This window comes from Dendroctonus ponderosae, unplaced genomic scaffold (assembly GCF_020466585.1).
Source record: "Dendroctonus ponderosae isolate FM_Combo_2020 unplaced genomic scaffold, Dpon_F_20191213v2 Dpon_F_20191213_501, whole genome shotgun sequence".
Taxonomy (NCBI): Eukaryota; Metazoa; Arthropoda; class Insecta; order Coleoptera; family Curculionidae; genus Dendroctonus; species Dendroctonus ponderosae.
The window spans coordinates 1-14,217 of NW_026018717.1; the positions used below are offsets into that span (position 1 = coordinate 1).

The following is a 14,217-nucleotide window of genomic DNA, read 5'->3' on the forward strand; positions in this document are numbered from 1 at the left end:
TATTTGTTTCTTCGAGTCTTTTCCGCTAACATAACTGCAGTTATAATGTTTCCATGGAAAACCTTGATATGAACAAATATAGTTAGGGTTTAGCAACATTGCTTGAAACTGGTACGTTTTCCAGTCTTTTCATAGAAATCTAAAAATATATTTAAAAATTAAACCGGCAACAGATTTTAAAGAAAGGGTCTCTGTTGATTTCTAAGATTTTTAAGAGAGACTATCAGCCTACCGAAAAAAATCTAAACGTTTTATTGTCAGCTGCGACAAGAATATAAACTTTCCTAAAATCATTAAAAATTAGTCTGGGTGCATTCTTACTTAATCAGTTTGAAAGCTGGTCGGATCATGTAAAAATATCATTACATATTTGTTTTGCTAAAATAGTAACATGTGAGCGAATTGAATTTTAGTTATTAAATTATGCTTTAACACCAAAATTGATAATTTACTAACCGTTAACGAATTCATCTCCAAATTTATCCGATATAATTTAAGTCACTTCGTCGATTGTTTTCATGTTGAATAATGCAAGACAAATCTTTTTATCTCAAACAAACAAACAAACAAAATATATTCTTTCATGGGAATGGGAATAAGAAAAAAACAAAACAAGTTTTCTACTCATTTGAAGCATTTTATAATCACTATTCAAAAAACCGCTTAGAAACTCAATTTTTCCAAAGACATGTTAAATAAATCAAATAATACAACACATCCTATGCATAAGCATACAATAAACCAATCAAAATACTTATTATAAGTGATAAATTAGGCTAAATCGAAATTAAATCAATTAAATATCACGCAAAAAACTTTAGAAAATCAAAGTTTACAAACATATTCACGATAAATTAATTCTCAAAGAGAAGTGACTTAAACCTAGAACGAAAGGAAACTGGCAATTAAACCTTCTATTGAGCAGTCTAGTTAATCAGAGAAGATAAATACAACATTTATTCCTCTTCATGGGCAGATAAAAGCACTTTCTGGCAAAAAATAGTCGCATGTCCTAAAAATAAATGTATTAAATTTAGTCAGCACTAGTTAGTCGATCAAAAACTTACTCATAAACTTGTTAAACTTCTTTGGCTTCTTTTCTTGCATAATACCAAAGTAGTATACAGGCACTCCACTTAAAGTGATCATAACTCCTCCTAAAAGTACTAAAGGAGACTTCACAACGGGTAAAATCAACAGGAATATGCATATGATGACGAACATAATAGGAACTATGATATGAACTTTAATCGGGCGTGCCATTTTAGGATACTTCCACCTAAAATTTGATTCTTTATTGGTTAAAGGTACTAATAATGAATAAAGAAATAGCGAAGTTTCTAGCTGTTGGAAAATGCTCACCTTAAATACAGAACCCCAGAAACCGACAATGTTACGAAAAAGGTTTCTACGATAGTACAGTAGTGAATAAGAAGCTGAATGTTGCTTGAACACAACATTATCAGAGAAAGCACATTCTGAAAAATTGGCATTCCAAAGATAAAATGAAGCAATGAAAGCACAAAAGAATAAAAGCGATAATGTGTAAACTTACCAAAAATAATAAGCTAGGAACGGGAGTGAGCGTTTTCACATTTAAATGAGCCAACATTACTGGGAATTGGTCATTCCTAGCTCCTGCATATAACATTCTGGATGAGGACATGATGTGCACGCTCAAACCTCCAAAGGCAGAAACAGCCACTAATAATGCCAAAATCCAACTGTACTTTCCTAATACAGCATTCCCAAAGGTCTGAATAAAAATCCAAAAGTCTAAAGGAATTATCGAAGAGAAATCGAAACACTTACCACAGCAATTGCATCTGTAGAAACAATAGCAGCAGGAGTTAAAACGGACATGTAGGCCATATTGGCCAAAACATAAATAGTCGTGACCAGCGGTAGTGAAATATAGATTGCTCTGGGTAGATTTCTACAAGATTTTCTTAGGAAAATTTGAATTTTATATTTACAAAACTTACACAAATGGATCTTGCAGCTCTTCAGTCATAAAGTTAAGATAGTTCCTAGACAAACACACGTTTTATAATTATTTGCAATATATTAGGTGCTGTCGTACTTACCATCCAGAATAAGAAAAAATACCACTGTAGAAAGCGGTAGCAATTTTTCCCGGATTTGTTGTTGTATGAGCAAAGGCATTTGAAAAATTCTCTATATTGCCAAGGCACATCCACACAATGCCAATGGAAACTATGAGTATCAAAGCCCCCAGTTTACAGAACATGAACACATTCTGCAGCTTCATAGTCACTTTAACATTGTAAGAGTTAAGAAATGTCAAGAAACCTAAAACAATCCCATATTACAACAAATTTAATCTAACTAGTTGGGGAAATTTGTACTTTTCATTTCAATTAAACTAAAAAATACGACATACAAATCACGGCAGCAGCAACCAATCTAACGCCCAAATCCGGCATGTCGCAATTAGGGAAAAACGGTTGAATCACATATTTTGCAAATGTTAATCCCATTATTGAATTGGTGGTAGGCCTAGAATGTTTGAATTACGGAAAAACTGTTTTTAAGAGAAACCATTGAACCCACTTACACAAAAATCACATTGGCAGCCCATAGATATAAGAATGATGGCAACGAGCCATAAGCTTCATTAATATAAGTGTAATCACCACCTGATTTTGGAATACAAGTTCCTAATTCTGCATAACAAAGAGCTCCTATCATTGATAGCAGACCACAAAGGATCCAGAGCACGAGAGCACAACCTACAGAATCCACTTCTTCAATTACACCTTTTGGAGATATAAAAATTCCTGAAAATATTGTGATTATAACAGTTTTATTTAAAATTTGAACTAAAAAATTGTGACTGGTGGCCAGATCCGAAAATCATTTAATTGGTCAACGGCTTACCAGATCCGAAAATAATTCCTAAAATGATTGCAACCCCTTCAAGGAGTCCCATATGTTTCTTCATTTTAATTTTCTCATTTTCAGTAGTTTGTGGACTTTGCGCATCCAATATAAGTTGGTCTTCTGTTGGACTTTTCATTTGGGTTGTAGATGGCATGTTTATTATCTACAATCACTTTAACAGATGGCCACTATGTATGGCAAAAACATCGCATTAAAAATTAATTTCAAAATTACACACCAGTTAGCCACTATTTCTACTACTTCTTGTTTACACCTCCCTGATGCATTTATGCATTAGTTAATTATTTTTCAAATAAATGGATAATGGTGACACATACGAAAAACATGGAAGATACAGGAAAGTTTCTAAATTGAACAAGGAATTAATAAAAAATATATTTTACTTCAGGGGTGTATTTCCTTCATAAGTTCAGCAAAAATGGTACTGTATAATCAATGTATAGAACATACAATAATGTATGAAGACTTTTTAAATACAATTTATCGTTGCAACTAACATTTAATTTTTTTGTGTTCAAATCAAGTGATTTAAATGACTACTTTTAATTTTATTACTCTTAAGGGCCTTGCCAATTCTCACTTTTATGCTTTTCCCGAATTAACTTAAATAAAATAACAAAAAATATTGAAAAATGACTGAGGTATGGAGACTTTTTCTACTGACTGTAAGAATTGTTAAGTGGACATTAATTGGAAAGACCAATATGGGTCGACAGCCCTTCTATCTAACAAATTAAGATTTTCATTGCTATGTACTACTATTTCTAAGTTGAAAAATTCAAAATTGGGAACAGCGCATCTGAAATGGTCCACTCTTTCTTGTCTCTTTTATAGAGTAATTCAGACTCTCTCTTTATAATTGGTCCCCGTGTTTTGAGCCCCTATATATAGCAAGTAGTACTGTGTTTGATTTATTGATAAAATTAATTGAAAAAATAAATATTTATTGCCTTTTTAAACAAAAACGTTAAAGCTTCTAACTACAATACACTTCGTACCCTTTCTTTCGGCCAATATGTATCGGTCTACAGTAAATTTATATGTACTTATTTATATTTACCTTCTAATTAACAATCGTATAAACAATATACTCAAACACGTGAAAATCATAGGTTATGCCGTAAAAATTAAGGCCAAAACTCAGGGCAGGAAACACAATTATTTGGAAAATGTGTACATTAATACTATTGGTGGAACTGCGAGTAACACCCTTTACGTGATTTCTGTCAACACACAGTCAGCTGATCTTGTCAGGTGACAATAATTAAATAAAAAAAGTTCTCATTTAAAAACAGCTAAAAATGGCTCTTCACAGTGCAGTTAAAGGAAAATTGATTTCTGTTATTGGCGACGAGGTAACATAAATCTGACTAGTATCTAATAAGCCGTTACATTTTCGTTTGGACATTTAGGACACCTGTGTTGGATTTTTACTGGGCGGTGTGGGTGAAATGAACAAAAACAGGCACCCCAATTTTATGGTTGTGGATAAGAGTAAGTTGGTTCATTATCCTTATTATTTGTTCCATTTATTGAGCAGCGAAAGGCAAAATGTAGTAACTTTCTTTTGGGTTGAAGCTAATAACACCATGTCCTTTTTCTCTAATAGACACTGCAATCAGTGAAATAGAGGACTGTTTCAAACGTTTCCTGAAACGAGATGATATCGATATCATTTTGATCAACCAGAACATCGCCGAAATCATAAGACATGTAGTTGATAGTCACAGCAGCCCACTGCCTGCAATCTTGGAAATACCTTCTAAAGATCATCCATATGATTCGGCAAAGGACTCAATATTGAGACGAGCCAGGGTATGTACATTTTCTAATCCAGCTTGCAAAAGTTACATTTTTAGCCACTTAATTTGGTTGGTTTATTGCTTAACATTTATTTTCGGTTTTAGGGCATGTTCAATCCAGATGATATGGCTTAGATTAAACTGTCCATAAACACGAGCTTCATGGATTCAAAGTATTGTTATAGTGTAAATAGTCTACATTCCTGGTTTAAAAACAGTTCGTTTTTGATTATTTAAATGTATTCAATTGGTGAGAAATTCATCTTTACAAGTATTACAGAAATAAATTCTAGACGATTTATAGTTTCTTTTATTTACAACAAAATCAAAAGAAATAAGCCTTTTTAAGGATTCTTGGATTACTGTAAAATATTTCGTAAAGTTCTGTTTACCTCCTGGAAAAAATTTTGAGATAATTTTAAATAAAAGCAACTTATCTGGTGGTGCCACGCCCATTCAACCATTTTATAGACTGAAGCTCGAATATATATTGCAGTTGAAATATTTACATGCTTAATTATCAAATGATGACCAACTTTTCTTTTTGAAATTTATAAAATATTATTGGGAAAAAGTATATGTAGATACGGGGGTGTTCTGTGTATAAGACACAGATCACAGAGGTGAGCTGTGGATAGGTTATTTCGGTTGTCAAATTCACATTTAAATTGAACCAAACGTTTTCAAGTTTGTTTTAACATGTTTTACAGTGAAGTTTTGAAGAATGTGCCCAGCAACTGGAGCCCCATGACCACCGATGATAGGTATGTTCAAAATTTGCTCTTAAATGCTGCATTTAACAGGTAGTTATAAATAACCTCAATTTATACCTGAATACTAAGAACCAAAGAGTAATATTTACTAGAACTCTTCCTCAAATCGAGGCTTTACTAGTTCATGTTCACCAAATAACCAGCATAATATTTCAAAAACTCAATTAAATGGTTCGAGTTGTTATTGCCATTTGGTCTTAATAAAAATACTAAATCTTTAACACATGAGAGTAAATGTACTAGTTCGGTTGAAAAGGGGCGAAAAAAAAAACGATTTTAAATGTTCCATTTTCTGCCTGAATAGATATATGAAGAAACCATTAATGCCTTACACTGAAGAATTTGCGAAAGTTATAGAACTTCTATGCAAAAGGCAATATTACGGAAGGCAGTTTGGAATTTTTCGGATACAGAACCCGCTTCTTTGGAGCAAATTTCTGCTACGAAAGTCAGAATATGACCAGAGAGGCCCTGTTGAGATTAAAACCCTATATCATGACACGTCGATAGCGAATGCTGAGTCAATTATCGAATTCAATTTCGATTGGCGAATGGGTAAGTTCAGCTGGGAAAACCTGAATTGTATAAATATTTTTAGTTAGAAATCATAGATAAAAACTTAAAAATTTCTCTCACAGATATCAGCAGATTGGTGCGAATTTTTGCTATCTTTCACACTTCGCATAAATTACTGATTTGTTCAGTTGTCGAGTTTATTTAATTTCTCATCGTTGTGAAATTATTCCTTTATTCCTGTTTGTTTAATTTTTTTGTCAATATTACTATATATACACTCTTGAAAAAGGGACCTGAGTACTTACTTATATGAACAAAAAATATGTATGTACCTACCTATCAACGATTAAAATTCTCTTTGTTTTGTTCTGTTCAAGAACTTTCAATGATAGCCAAAAGTTTGTTTTGCGCTTTTAACTGTGTACCTTTCCTTTTTGCCTGAATATGACCACACAAATAAAAAACAGCTTTTGTTAGGTTTTGAAAGTGTTTTCACAGCTTCTTTCTTTTTAAGTGCCTTTTCATTTACTTCTAATAAATTTATACAATTTTTCCACCAAGTGAATAGTTTTTAAATGTTGGCGATCGTTTACCGCAACACTTATCATCATTTTTATAAGAAATTAAGTTTAGCTTCGATTTCCAATAGAGTGCAGTAGTTTTGAAAATAGTCGTCTAAATAAACTTCTGGAGAAGATTTTAACGCATCAAGAAAAAATCCTAAAAATGTCCCATTATTACTCTAGTGTCTAGGTCTCTAATATCTTTTCTAGTAATGGTTGACACATTATCATGGTTTAATCTGAAAAAAAAAGAATCACAAACAGGAAGAAACAAATTAAAATTAAATAAAACTCTGTCTTGCAGTCGTCGAGGGCCCAATTTCTGTGTTCCTTAGCAAAACGCAGTCTAGCAACTCTATGTTTTCTGGTGAGCAGTGGCCCCAAAACCGGTGTTTTACTGTTGATTTCCTTTTGTAAGCATTCTCTTGACCGTTCGTTCAGAAATTATTACATTACGGGCTTCTGATAAGGCCCTGCTTAGCTCTCTCTTAACTAGAAGAAGGTTTTTCAACTACTTGCTAAGATATCGCTCATCTCGAGCGTCTGAAGACTCGCTGGTTAACTAGAGTTACTGCTTTCACTGCTTTTTAACTATTTTTTCCAATAACACTTATGCAAATCTTCTCCAAATCACTGTAGTGTCTTTACAATTAGATTAAATTTATTAATTTTGCACAATATTATAGGGCAGAGAACAAAGTATGGACAAGGAGTTTATTTTTCCGTTGAAGCCAGCGCAGCCTTTAGACATAGTACTAAAGATGGCAGTCGTCTAAGGGCTATGTTTGTGGTGGATGTGTTGGTGCAAAACGTTCAAGAAGGTCAGCCAAATATGTGCTTACCAGCAATTGGCTTTGACACTATTTTGGCTAATAATAATAATACTTACGTGAAGTTTTTTGATTCGGAATACTATCCCAAATATTTCATGGTATATGAACCGAACCCTTTTTTTTTCTAGTTTCAAACTTTTACCGTGAAGGGTAGGTCAAATTGACTCCAATTGCAACACGTTATAGAATATTGTTATTAAAATGTAGTTTTTAACATCAACTTTACGAATGGACGCTATTTTGTATGATATTTTATGATAACGAATCCACTTCATCAGCCTCGATTCCTACTGAACCACTGCCTTCCAAAGTCTCCAGTAGGTAAGCAGCCACGTAACATGCAGACGCATTTTGAAGTCGTACGACACGAAACGAGTATGCACTGAAACAAAATGTATCTGCAAAAAGGAATGCATGAGGCATCGTAATAAAACAACGCATGGGAGAATCCAACATATTTTTTTAACTTACAGGACGATATGAATATGCTACCTATCGCCTTTATCAATTGAAGCAATGAAATAACCACACACGGTTAGACCCCCGATTTACTGTGAAATTTAAAAACGTGGTGCGATTCAATTCAAAGTAATAGCAGTACAAAAAATATTTACTAATTATTCTTAGAAGCAAAACAAACATGTGACCAAAAAGTGACCATTCTTTGACTTGCCCTCATAATTTCAAGGACACTTTTTATACTAATGTGAGAAACAAAGCCTGAAAATGCGTCAAACTCTTAGCCAGTAGGTACATATGCCATGACGCATATTTTGTGATAATGAAAGTTTCTTGTTGGTTACAAGTGAAATTAATCTAAGATTTAGATTTAAGATCAAATGCAAATGTTGCAATATTTTTATGTATGTTAATAATATAATTAATCATACAAATAAATATTTTAGTGCATTTGTTAATACATTTTTAAGAGCGGTTAAAAAAGGCCTTTGAAAAGTCAGAGTTTAGTTATTAAGTTTTTATACTTACCTACTGTTTATTATTTGTTACTTTGGACATGTTTTTGACTGGGTTACCATTAATTACGATTATTAGATATACTGTATAAGATTAGTTTACAAGCCTTATTTGTCAGGCACTTTTTTATACTCTGTTGTTGATTTGCCATTTGACCAACTTATTATGCTAAATAAGTGTAAGTTGCCCCTGGAAATGCATTTCTTTTGCAGCCCATTCAAAGCTTCTGAACTTCGATTTCGGAAAACCAAATCGAATCTAATACCTCGAACAACCGTTTATAAAAATATGTTATATGTGAAATTGTTAACCATTGAACTTTTTATCCCATAGGTGAATCAACATATCAGTCATGACAAATATATATTATTTTTACACTTTTATTAAAATATTCATTTGTCCCAATTCGACTCAATATTACAATACAGAATAGCAATTCGTGTAAATTAAATACATGATATAAGCATTATTTGCTGCTTATGTTAGGCTGGTGGACTAATGTCTTCTTGGGCCGAAACATTCTGTAATGTCTGTTAATAATAGAAAGACTTGGCAAAGGAAATTTCAGCTGATCACGCATGTACCTATAAAAATCGCGCGACACCATACATGATATCGTATATGCCACTGCAGTATCATCCACACTCCATTTTGCCTTCTCTTTATTGAACAGATGTCTAATTTGAGCTGGAGACAAACATTTCCTTAACATTTCTAGTTGTTTATCGCCAAGCAATTTGGTTTCTAATTCCGTATCTTGAATTTCTTTCTCTATTAATCTTAAAGAGCCTGTCAGTTCCTTCTCGCATTCAGCAAGCTGCTTCTGTTCGTCTGAAAATCACCAATTCAAACAAACTCATTTTTAAATAACTGAATCAACTTACCAAATAGTTGGTTTTTAAGGGTCTCCAAACGTTTCAATTCGCGTCGAAGTTCATCTGATTGTGTATCACAGTTTTTTCGAGACAATTCCTGCCTGCAACTATCGGAACTTGGCGAGCCATCAAAACTACTTAGATCCGAATCAATACTGCTTAGGTCAGATACAGAATTACTGAGAAGAGGCGCTGGTTTTTCCAGAAAATTATCGCGGAGTTCAACGGTGTAAATTCTCACCATTTGTGTGGAAGGTTCATCACTATTTGCCGCCACAGGAAAAATGCTAGGAACTACGGATTTCTTTAAAGAACGATTTGCTTCAAAATTATTCTTTTCAAAGTGATTGGCACATATCAAAACTGAAACAATTGAGAAGTACAATGTCAATTAGTTACCAGAGTTAATGAATATAAATTAATAAAAAAAAACTAATTGGAATTAATATTATCCTAATACATTTTAAAGATTTTTCAGTTCAACTTACTGTTTGATAATGGGGTATCATCCAAAATATGTCCATTTAAGGCCTGCATCCATGTGTTTCTTCTGAATTTGTCTTTGGGCAAATAATAGAAAGTGATATAATCCATAGCTGCTTTTTTTCCATTTGAGCAACCGATAACACTGCACAACGGAGTTGCTTTTTGCATCTTGGCGGTTTGAATGGTTCAATTTAAATATTGCCTGCCCAAGCTTGAACACAGCTTAACGCCGGTAGTGGATAATTTAAAGTATGCCTTAAATACAAATATAATTCTTTGCCTCCTCTATGCCGTAACGTAAAAGCCTTGGCTAAATCGTCGTCAGTCCAAAAAACTTTTTTCTTTCCTTTTAAAAGGTTTATCTGTGCTTCAGAAAGAAATGTTCTAAAAGGAACTGGTGAAAAAAAGGAACATTAGTCACATGAAATACTTACTCTGGAATATTGGGTGATAATATACTTTCTAATTCCTGAGCAACTTTTTTTAACTTCTTTCTAGATGCTTCTAAGCTAGCTTTCTTGTGGTGGATGACTATTCGACTATCCGCATTTTTTTTTTGTAAATCTAGTACCTCTCTGCGTAACGAGAAAATTTTTCGATGTAGATCGCTCTCTGATTTAGGTGCGTTTCCTAAAAAATAGCACAAATTTAAAGTAAATTCAAATGTACTATAAAATGTTTGCATAATATACCAGGAGCTTTAACAGCAGGTGGTGAAGCAGAAGGTTGGTATAATTTCTCAGAGAGTGTTGTAGGTAATTGGTTGAGTGCAAATGGTGAATAAGGCCTGATATTAACTGAAGGTACTGCACTCTCACTTAGCAATCTTTTATATCCAGGATTCAACAGCTCCTCTTTTAGCTTTCGGCTGTAATCATTTAACGTAAAATGATCTGAGCAAATTTTTGCATTTGTAATTCCAGTTTCCTCCGGCAAGCCGCACGCGTCCAACCACTGGCGACGAGTTCTTTCACAGGTGGGGAAATTGTGGAATTTGAATGTCGCAGACTGATGACTTTTAAAATCGGTAAACTCGTTTGCACAACCGTAAACTGCACACTTAAATGGCAGTGTCCTAAAAGCAGTTTAAAAAAAAATCAGTAAAAAAATATTTGCCTTATTTTGAAGACGAACAGTCACTGGACGATTTAATAACGGCAATAATTAATTCCATATAAATTAGTATGATAAGTGAAGATACACCGTGTCGAAGATAAGAAAGGCCAGTATGGGGAGATAAAGGCATCCGCAAAAGTTACGAAGATGGTTGAAACGGCAATTCAGACTAATAAAATGAAGTTGATACCAATTTTCGTGTTTTATTTGCGATGAAGTCAAAAAACACTATTAAAAGTTAGTTTATGTGATATTTATTCCTGACGATTCTTGAGATATTGTAAACATTCTTTGTAAAAATCCGCACTTTTCTTCATTAAGTTCTTCTTTGATTCAAGTTTGACACAGTTTTCAAGATATGTATTTTCCGGTTTATCTGGAAAACTAGTGTTGGCAAGTGGGTTTTTCGGTTCTTTGTCCAGGGGGATAAAAACGAGATTTCTGGCTCAATGGATTTTTTTTAATAATCGTTAAAGATATTTTAGATTTGTGTAAACTGCCGAAAAAGATTTATGATGGTAAAATTTCACTTTTCGTGTCATGTTCACTGAGAGATCCACTGAAATCGTGTTTCAAATTTACAAAATCTCGTCAATCAATGTTTAAATTTTTCAATTGTTCGTCCCTATTTCAAAATTTGTGTTTTGGTCTACTTGAAACTTAGAAACTGGTTGGAAATCAACCTAATACATTTAAGTTCTCAAATATTTTTACCTCTGCAGATCTGTAAACTTACGTTGAATACTGATGTAAATTGCAGAATGTTTTAAAATGTGGATATGTGTACATACGTTATTAGGAATGATATATACGTTTTAAAATCCATAGTTTATATAGGGGAAATATCGGGACATGTATCAAAGCGATGATTTCTTTGCAAGACATGGACCGGCACCAGGTTTACAAAATCACTAAGTATTTTATTTTTTTGCTATTAAGTTTCGCAAATTTTAGTTGGCATTTGGAAAAGCAATGTATTTTATACTTACCTATCGGTAGTGTCACATTTAATAATGCTCAGATAGTTAGTAGTAGACGACAATAGTTTGTCAACTCTTTCCATTAAAACAGATAAAGGAATACTTTATTTAATTATTTCGGTTTTCACTGTTGGAGCCAAACAAGCGTTCAAAACGGTACACTTTAACCTAAATTTTAGGTTATTACAATCAGCATTGAGTGTGAAGTATGATTCTTCTCTAACCTGAACTGAATTCTTTTCATGATGTTCACTTTTCGCTTTAATTTAGTTCATAATTGCGTCTGAACAAAAAATTAACAATATTGCAGTGAATAGTTAAGGCCAATGTGTCTGAACATACATATATAGATAGAAGTTTTGTATCTATCCACAATAATTGAAATGAGTGACGTCGCTGCGAGAAACTTGGCGATTTTGGAATAAATGCTTATTCCTAGATTTTATTTTTGCCTAAAATTCTTTTATTATTGTGCCCCAATTGGCTTATTTCAAAATTTAATCAGATGCTTTGGAATTATAGATCATTTTCAACGATTCTTTTTTCAGTTCGTTCATTTACCTACTATTACTGCAATGTAAAATTCCTAATTTAAAAAAAAATGTTTCAGACAAGACAATTGTACATGTGTTTATGTATTTATATTATTACAATTTATAATATTAAATAAAATGTAAATTAATAGATTTCATAGATATTATTTACAACTTAAAACTTGATCTTGTGAAAATTTTAGTGTCCGGAAATTAAATGAGTGTTATTCGGTTATTCCATGCTTGAAATAAAGCCGTAAGTACTTTTGAACGTTTTGCAGGGGAAGAAACATTTAACACTGAAAGTTCGTTTTTCGATATAAGTCAATAGTTTTTTAGATTTTTTCAATTATTGCTTCAGGCAATATAAATGCTTTTATTTATTTCATCATCAACCGCAAATTTCGACATCTACTGCAAATTGAACGCTAAAATATTTAATTTACGTAAGCGCCTACCTATAAGCCATATTCAATATTGAATGACGAATATTTTCTTTTTATATTTTTATAATGTTTAGTTTGAATTTTATTTAATCTGCAAATGTACCTATGCAAATTATATAATAAATACTCGTAAAACTGTATCAAATAATTTTCGCAATGCGTTACAAAGACATAACCAGTTATTAATATCGCTCCCACATAGGAAACTTTTTCTCTGGCATTTCACGGAAACAATATTCCTTCTTAATCTTACTCTATCCTTATAAATTGTTCCCTGTATACTGCGCATTAACAATCACCTACTCAGAATGGAATATCAACGCCCCAGCTATCGATCCAGTTTGGAATACATAGCGATCCAGCATTTTCCCTCTTTCAGTAGTCCGATTTTCTTCGGTTGGAGCGTTTTTCGGTGAATCCAAAAAAATTCAGCCACGCAGTTTTCGTCGGGAAACCCTTTCACACAATTATTCATGAATGGAATATTGAACTATTAATACTTGTCTGGATTACTAGACTATAGTTTGTGTGTTGTGTTCACAAATACAAGACAAATAAGGTAGAATTTTTTATAATAAAAAAATATATGTACTTGATATAGAGATAAATGAACCTGAATTAAATTTGCAGAAATATCTTTGGAGCCCCTTCTATTTAGAAACAGAATAGAATTCTGGAACAAAATAATCTTTTATTCATTAGCTCGTCGAGTCGACATTAGTAACCGATTCTGAGCGCATGGGGTTGCAGGAAGCAATCCATTATTAATTCCCAGTTGAAATGTCTATGCAATGTACCGATACAATGGTATTTTGATTTTTTCAAATTAAATTTCTTTACACTATCAACCATATTTATCATATTTTATTATAACGTAATAGTATAGTCATTTCTAAATTTGCAATTCAAATATTGCAAGAAACAGTATGGCAGAATTTGGAATTAAGATGAGAAAATTCGAGCAATGAAACATCAAAAGTTTATATTTGTGTGTGAAGTGCGATTGGAACCCTTTACCAATAAATTAATGTGATTAACAGATTTCTCAGTAAAACGGCTTGTAACTAGACTCTACTTTTTGGCTTTTGCTTTACAAATATACGTACCAGTCACTATTTATTTGCATTGTTTTTTTTCTCATTACATATTCATTTCATTCGTTCACTCTTCTTTGTTTGATTTTCAGCATTTATCTGCTTTGTTATGTTTATCTCTATTAAGATGCAAAGTAAATACTAGATGAGGTGTGTATTTTTAAATACTTTGAACTACCGATATCTGTTTCCATTATTATTTTTTGCTTTTCTTTCATTAGGAATAAGTTATTATTTAGCTGCAAACATTAGGGATTGAAGTGTGAGCAGATTTCGAACTCAGTTGTGTGCTCGTAAATG

At 32.7% G+C, this 14,217-nt stretch overlaps 4 protein-coding genes across 8 annotated transcripts; 2 read left to right on the top strand and 2 right to left on the bottom strand.

Moving 5' to 3' along the window:
* Positions 1-622: 622 nt before the first annotated feature.
* Positions 623-4,087, bottom strand: LOC109543162 (Y+L amino acid transporter 2). 2 transcript variants are annotated; one of them, XM_019912727.2, is made up of 11 exons: positions 3,986-4,087; positions 2,902-3,067; positions 2,579-2,801; positions 2,405-2,520; positions 2,088-2,313; positions 1,986-2,030; positions 1,813-1,936; positions 1,556-1,756; positions 1,363-1,478; positions 1,068-1,279; positions 623-1,012 (listed from the first exon to the last, which is right to left on the bottom strand). In XM_019912727.2, exons 2-11 carry the CDS (start codon positions 3,056-3,058, stop codon positions 957-959), a joined length of 1,476 nt encoding a protein of 491 aa, XP_019768286.2. In that variant the 5' UTR covers positions 3,059-3,067; positions 3,986-4,087; the 3' UTR covers positions 623-956. The 2 variants fall into 2 exon arrangements, with proteins under 2 accessions (XP_019768286.2, XP_019768285.2); XM_019912726.2 differs by having other exon boundaries at positions 2,902-3,092; positions 3,986-4,073.
* Positions 4,088-4,146: 59 nt separating this feature from the next.
* Positions 4,147-5,026, top strand: LOC109543165 (V-type proton ATPase subunit F 1). Its single transcript, XM_019912734.2, has 4 exons — positions 4,147-4,280; positions 4,338-4,419; positions 4,535-4,740; positions 4,833-5,026. The coding sequence occupies exons 1-4, from the start codon at positions 4,227-4,229 to the stop codon at positions 4,860-4,862; spliced, it is 372 nt and encodes a 123-aa protein (XP_019768293.1). The 5' UTR covers positions 4,147-4,226; the 3' UTR covers positions 4,863-5,026.
* A 299-nt stretch (positions 5,027-5,325) lies between these two features.
* On the top strand, positions 5,326-8,770 carry LOC109543164 (protein mono-ADP-ribosyltransferase PARP14). The gene is made up of 3 exons (XM_019912733.2): positions 5,326-5,491; positions 5,805-6,055; positions 7,266-8,770. Exons 1-3 carry the CDS (start codon positions 5,427-5,429, stop codon positions 7,538-7,540), a joined length of 591 nt encoding a protein of 196 aa, XP_019768292.2. The 5' UTR covers positions 5,326-5,426; the 3' UTR covers positions 7,541-8,770.
* LOC125502299 lies at positions 8,754-12,056 on the bottom strand. 4 transcript variants are annotated; one of them, XR_007281656.1, is made up of 7 exons: positions 11,854-12,056; positions 10,441-10,823; positions 10,183-10,378; positions 9,751-10,132; positions 9,272-9,625; positions 8,972-9,218; positions 8,754-8,917 (listed from the first exon to the last, which is right to left on the bottom strand). XR_007281656.1 is itself a non-coding variant. In XM_019912731.2 (4 exons), the coding sequence occupies exons 1-4, from the start codon at positions 9,914-9,916 to the stop codon at positions 8,854-8,856; spliced, it is 831 nt and encodes a 276-aa protein (XP_019768290.2). In that variant the 5' UTR covers positions 9,917-9,941; the 3' UTR covers positions 8,754-8,853. The 4 variants fall into 4 exon arrangements, 2 of the variants coding, with proteins under 2 accessions (XP_019768290.2, XP_019768287.2); XR_007281655.1 differs by having other exon boundaries at positions 8,754-9,218; XM_019912731.2 differs by lacking the exons at positions 10,183-10,378; positions 10,441-10,823; positions 11,854-12,056 and having other exon boundaries at positions 9,751-9,941.
* Between the last annotated feature and the right edge of the window lie 2,161 nt (positions 12,057-14,217).

Coding starts and splice junctions, on each gene's coding strand:
- LOC109543162 (XM_019912727.2), bottom strand. CDS start 3,058: ATGCCATCTACAACCCAAATGAAAAGTCCAACAGAAGACCAACTTATA. Junction 2,802..2,901: donor AGGAATTATTTTCGGATCTG/GTAAGCCGTTGA, acceptor CAATATTTTCAG/GAATTTTTATATCTCCAAAA. Junction 2,521..2,578: donor GCTGCCAATGTGATTTTTGT/GTAAGTGGGTTC, acceptor CAAACATTCTAG/GCCTACCACCAATTCAATAA.
- LOC109543165 (XM_019912734.2), top strand. CDS start 4,227: ATGGCTCTTCACAGTGCAGTTAAAGGAAAATTGATTTCTGTTATTGGC. Junction 4,420..4,534: donor TTTTATGGTTGTGGATAAGA/GTAAGTTGGTTC, acceptor TTTCTCTAATAG/ACACTGCAATCAGTGAAATA. Junction 4,741..4,832: donor CAATATTGAGACGAGCCAGG/GTATGTACATTT, acceptor TTTCGGTTTTAG/GGCATGTTCAATCCAGATGA.
- LOC109543164 (XM_019912733.2), top strand. CDS start 5,427: ATGTTTTACAGTGAAGTTTTGAAGAATGTGCCCAGCAACTGGAGCCCC. Junction 5,492..5,804: donor CCCATGACCACCGATGATAG/GTATGTTCAAAA, acceptor CTGCCTGAATAG/ATATATGAAGAAACCATTAA. Junction 6,056..7,265: donor CAATTTCGATTGGCGAATGG/GTAAGTTCAGCT, acceptor ACAATATTATAG/GGCAGAGAACAAAGTATGGA.
- LOC125502299 (XM_019912728.2), bottom strand. CDS start 9,916: ATGCAAAAAGCAACTCCGTTGTGCAGTGTTATCGGTTGCTCAAATGGA. Junction 9,626..9,750: donor TGATACCCCATTATCAAACA/GTAAGTTGAACT, acceptor CAATTGTTTCAG/TTTTGATATGTGCCAATCAC. Junction 9,219..9,271: donor CCTTAAAAACCAACTATTTG/GTAAGTTGATTC, acceptor GGTGATTTTCAG/ACGAACAGAAGCAGCTTGCT.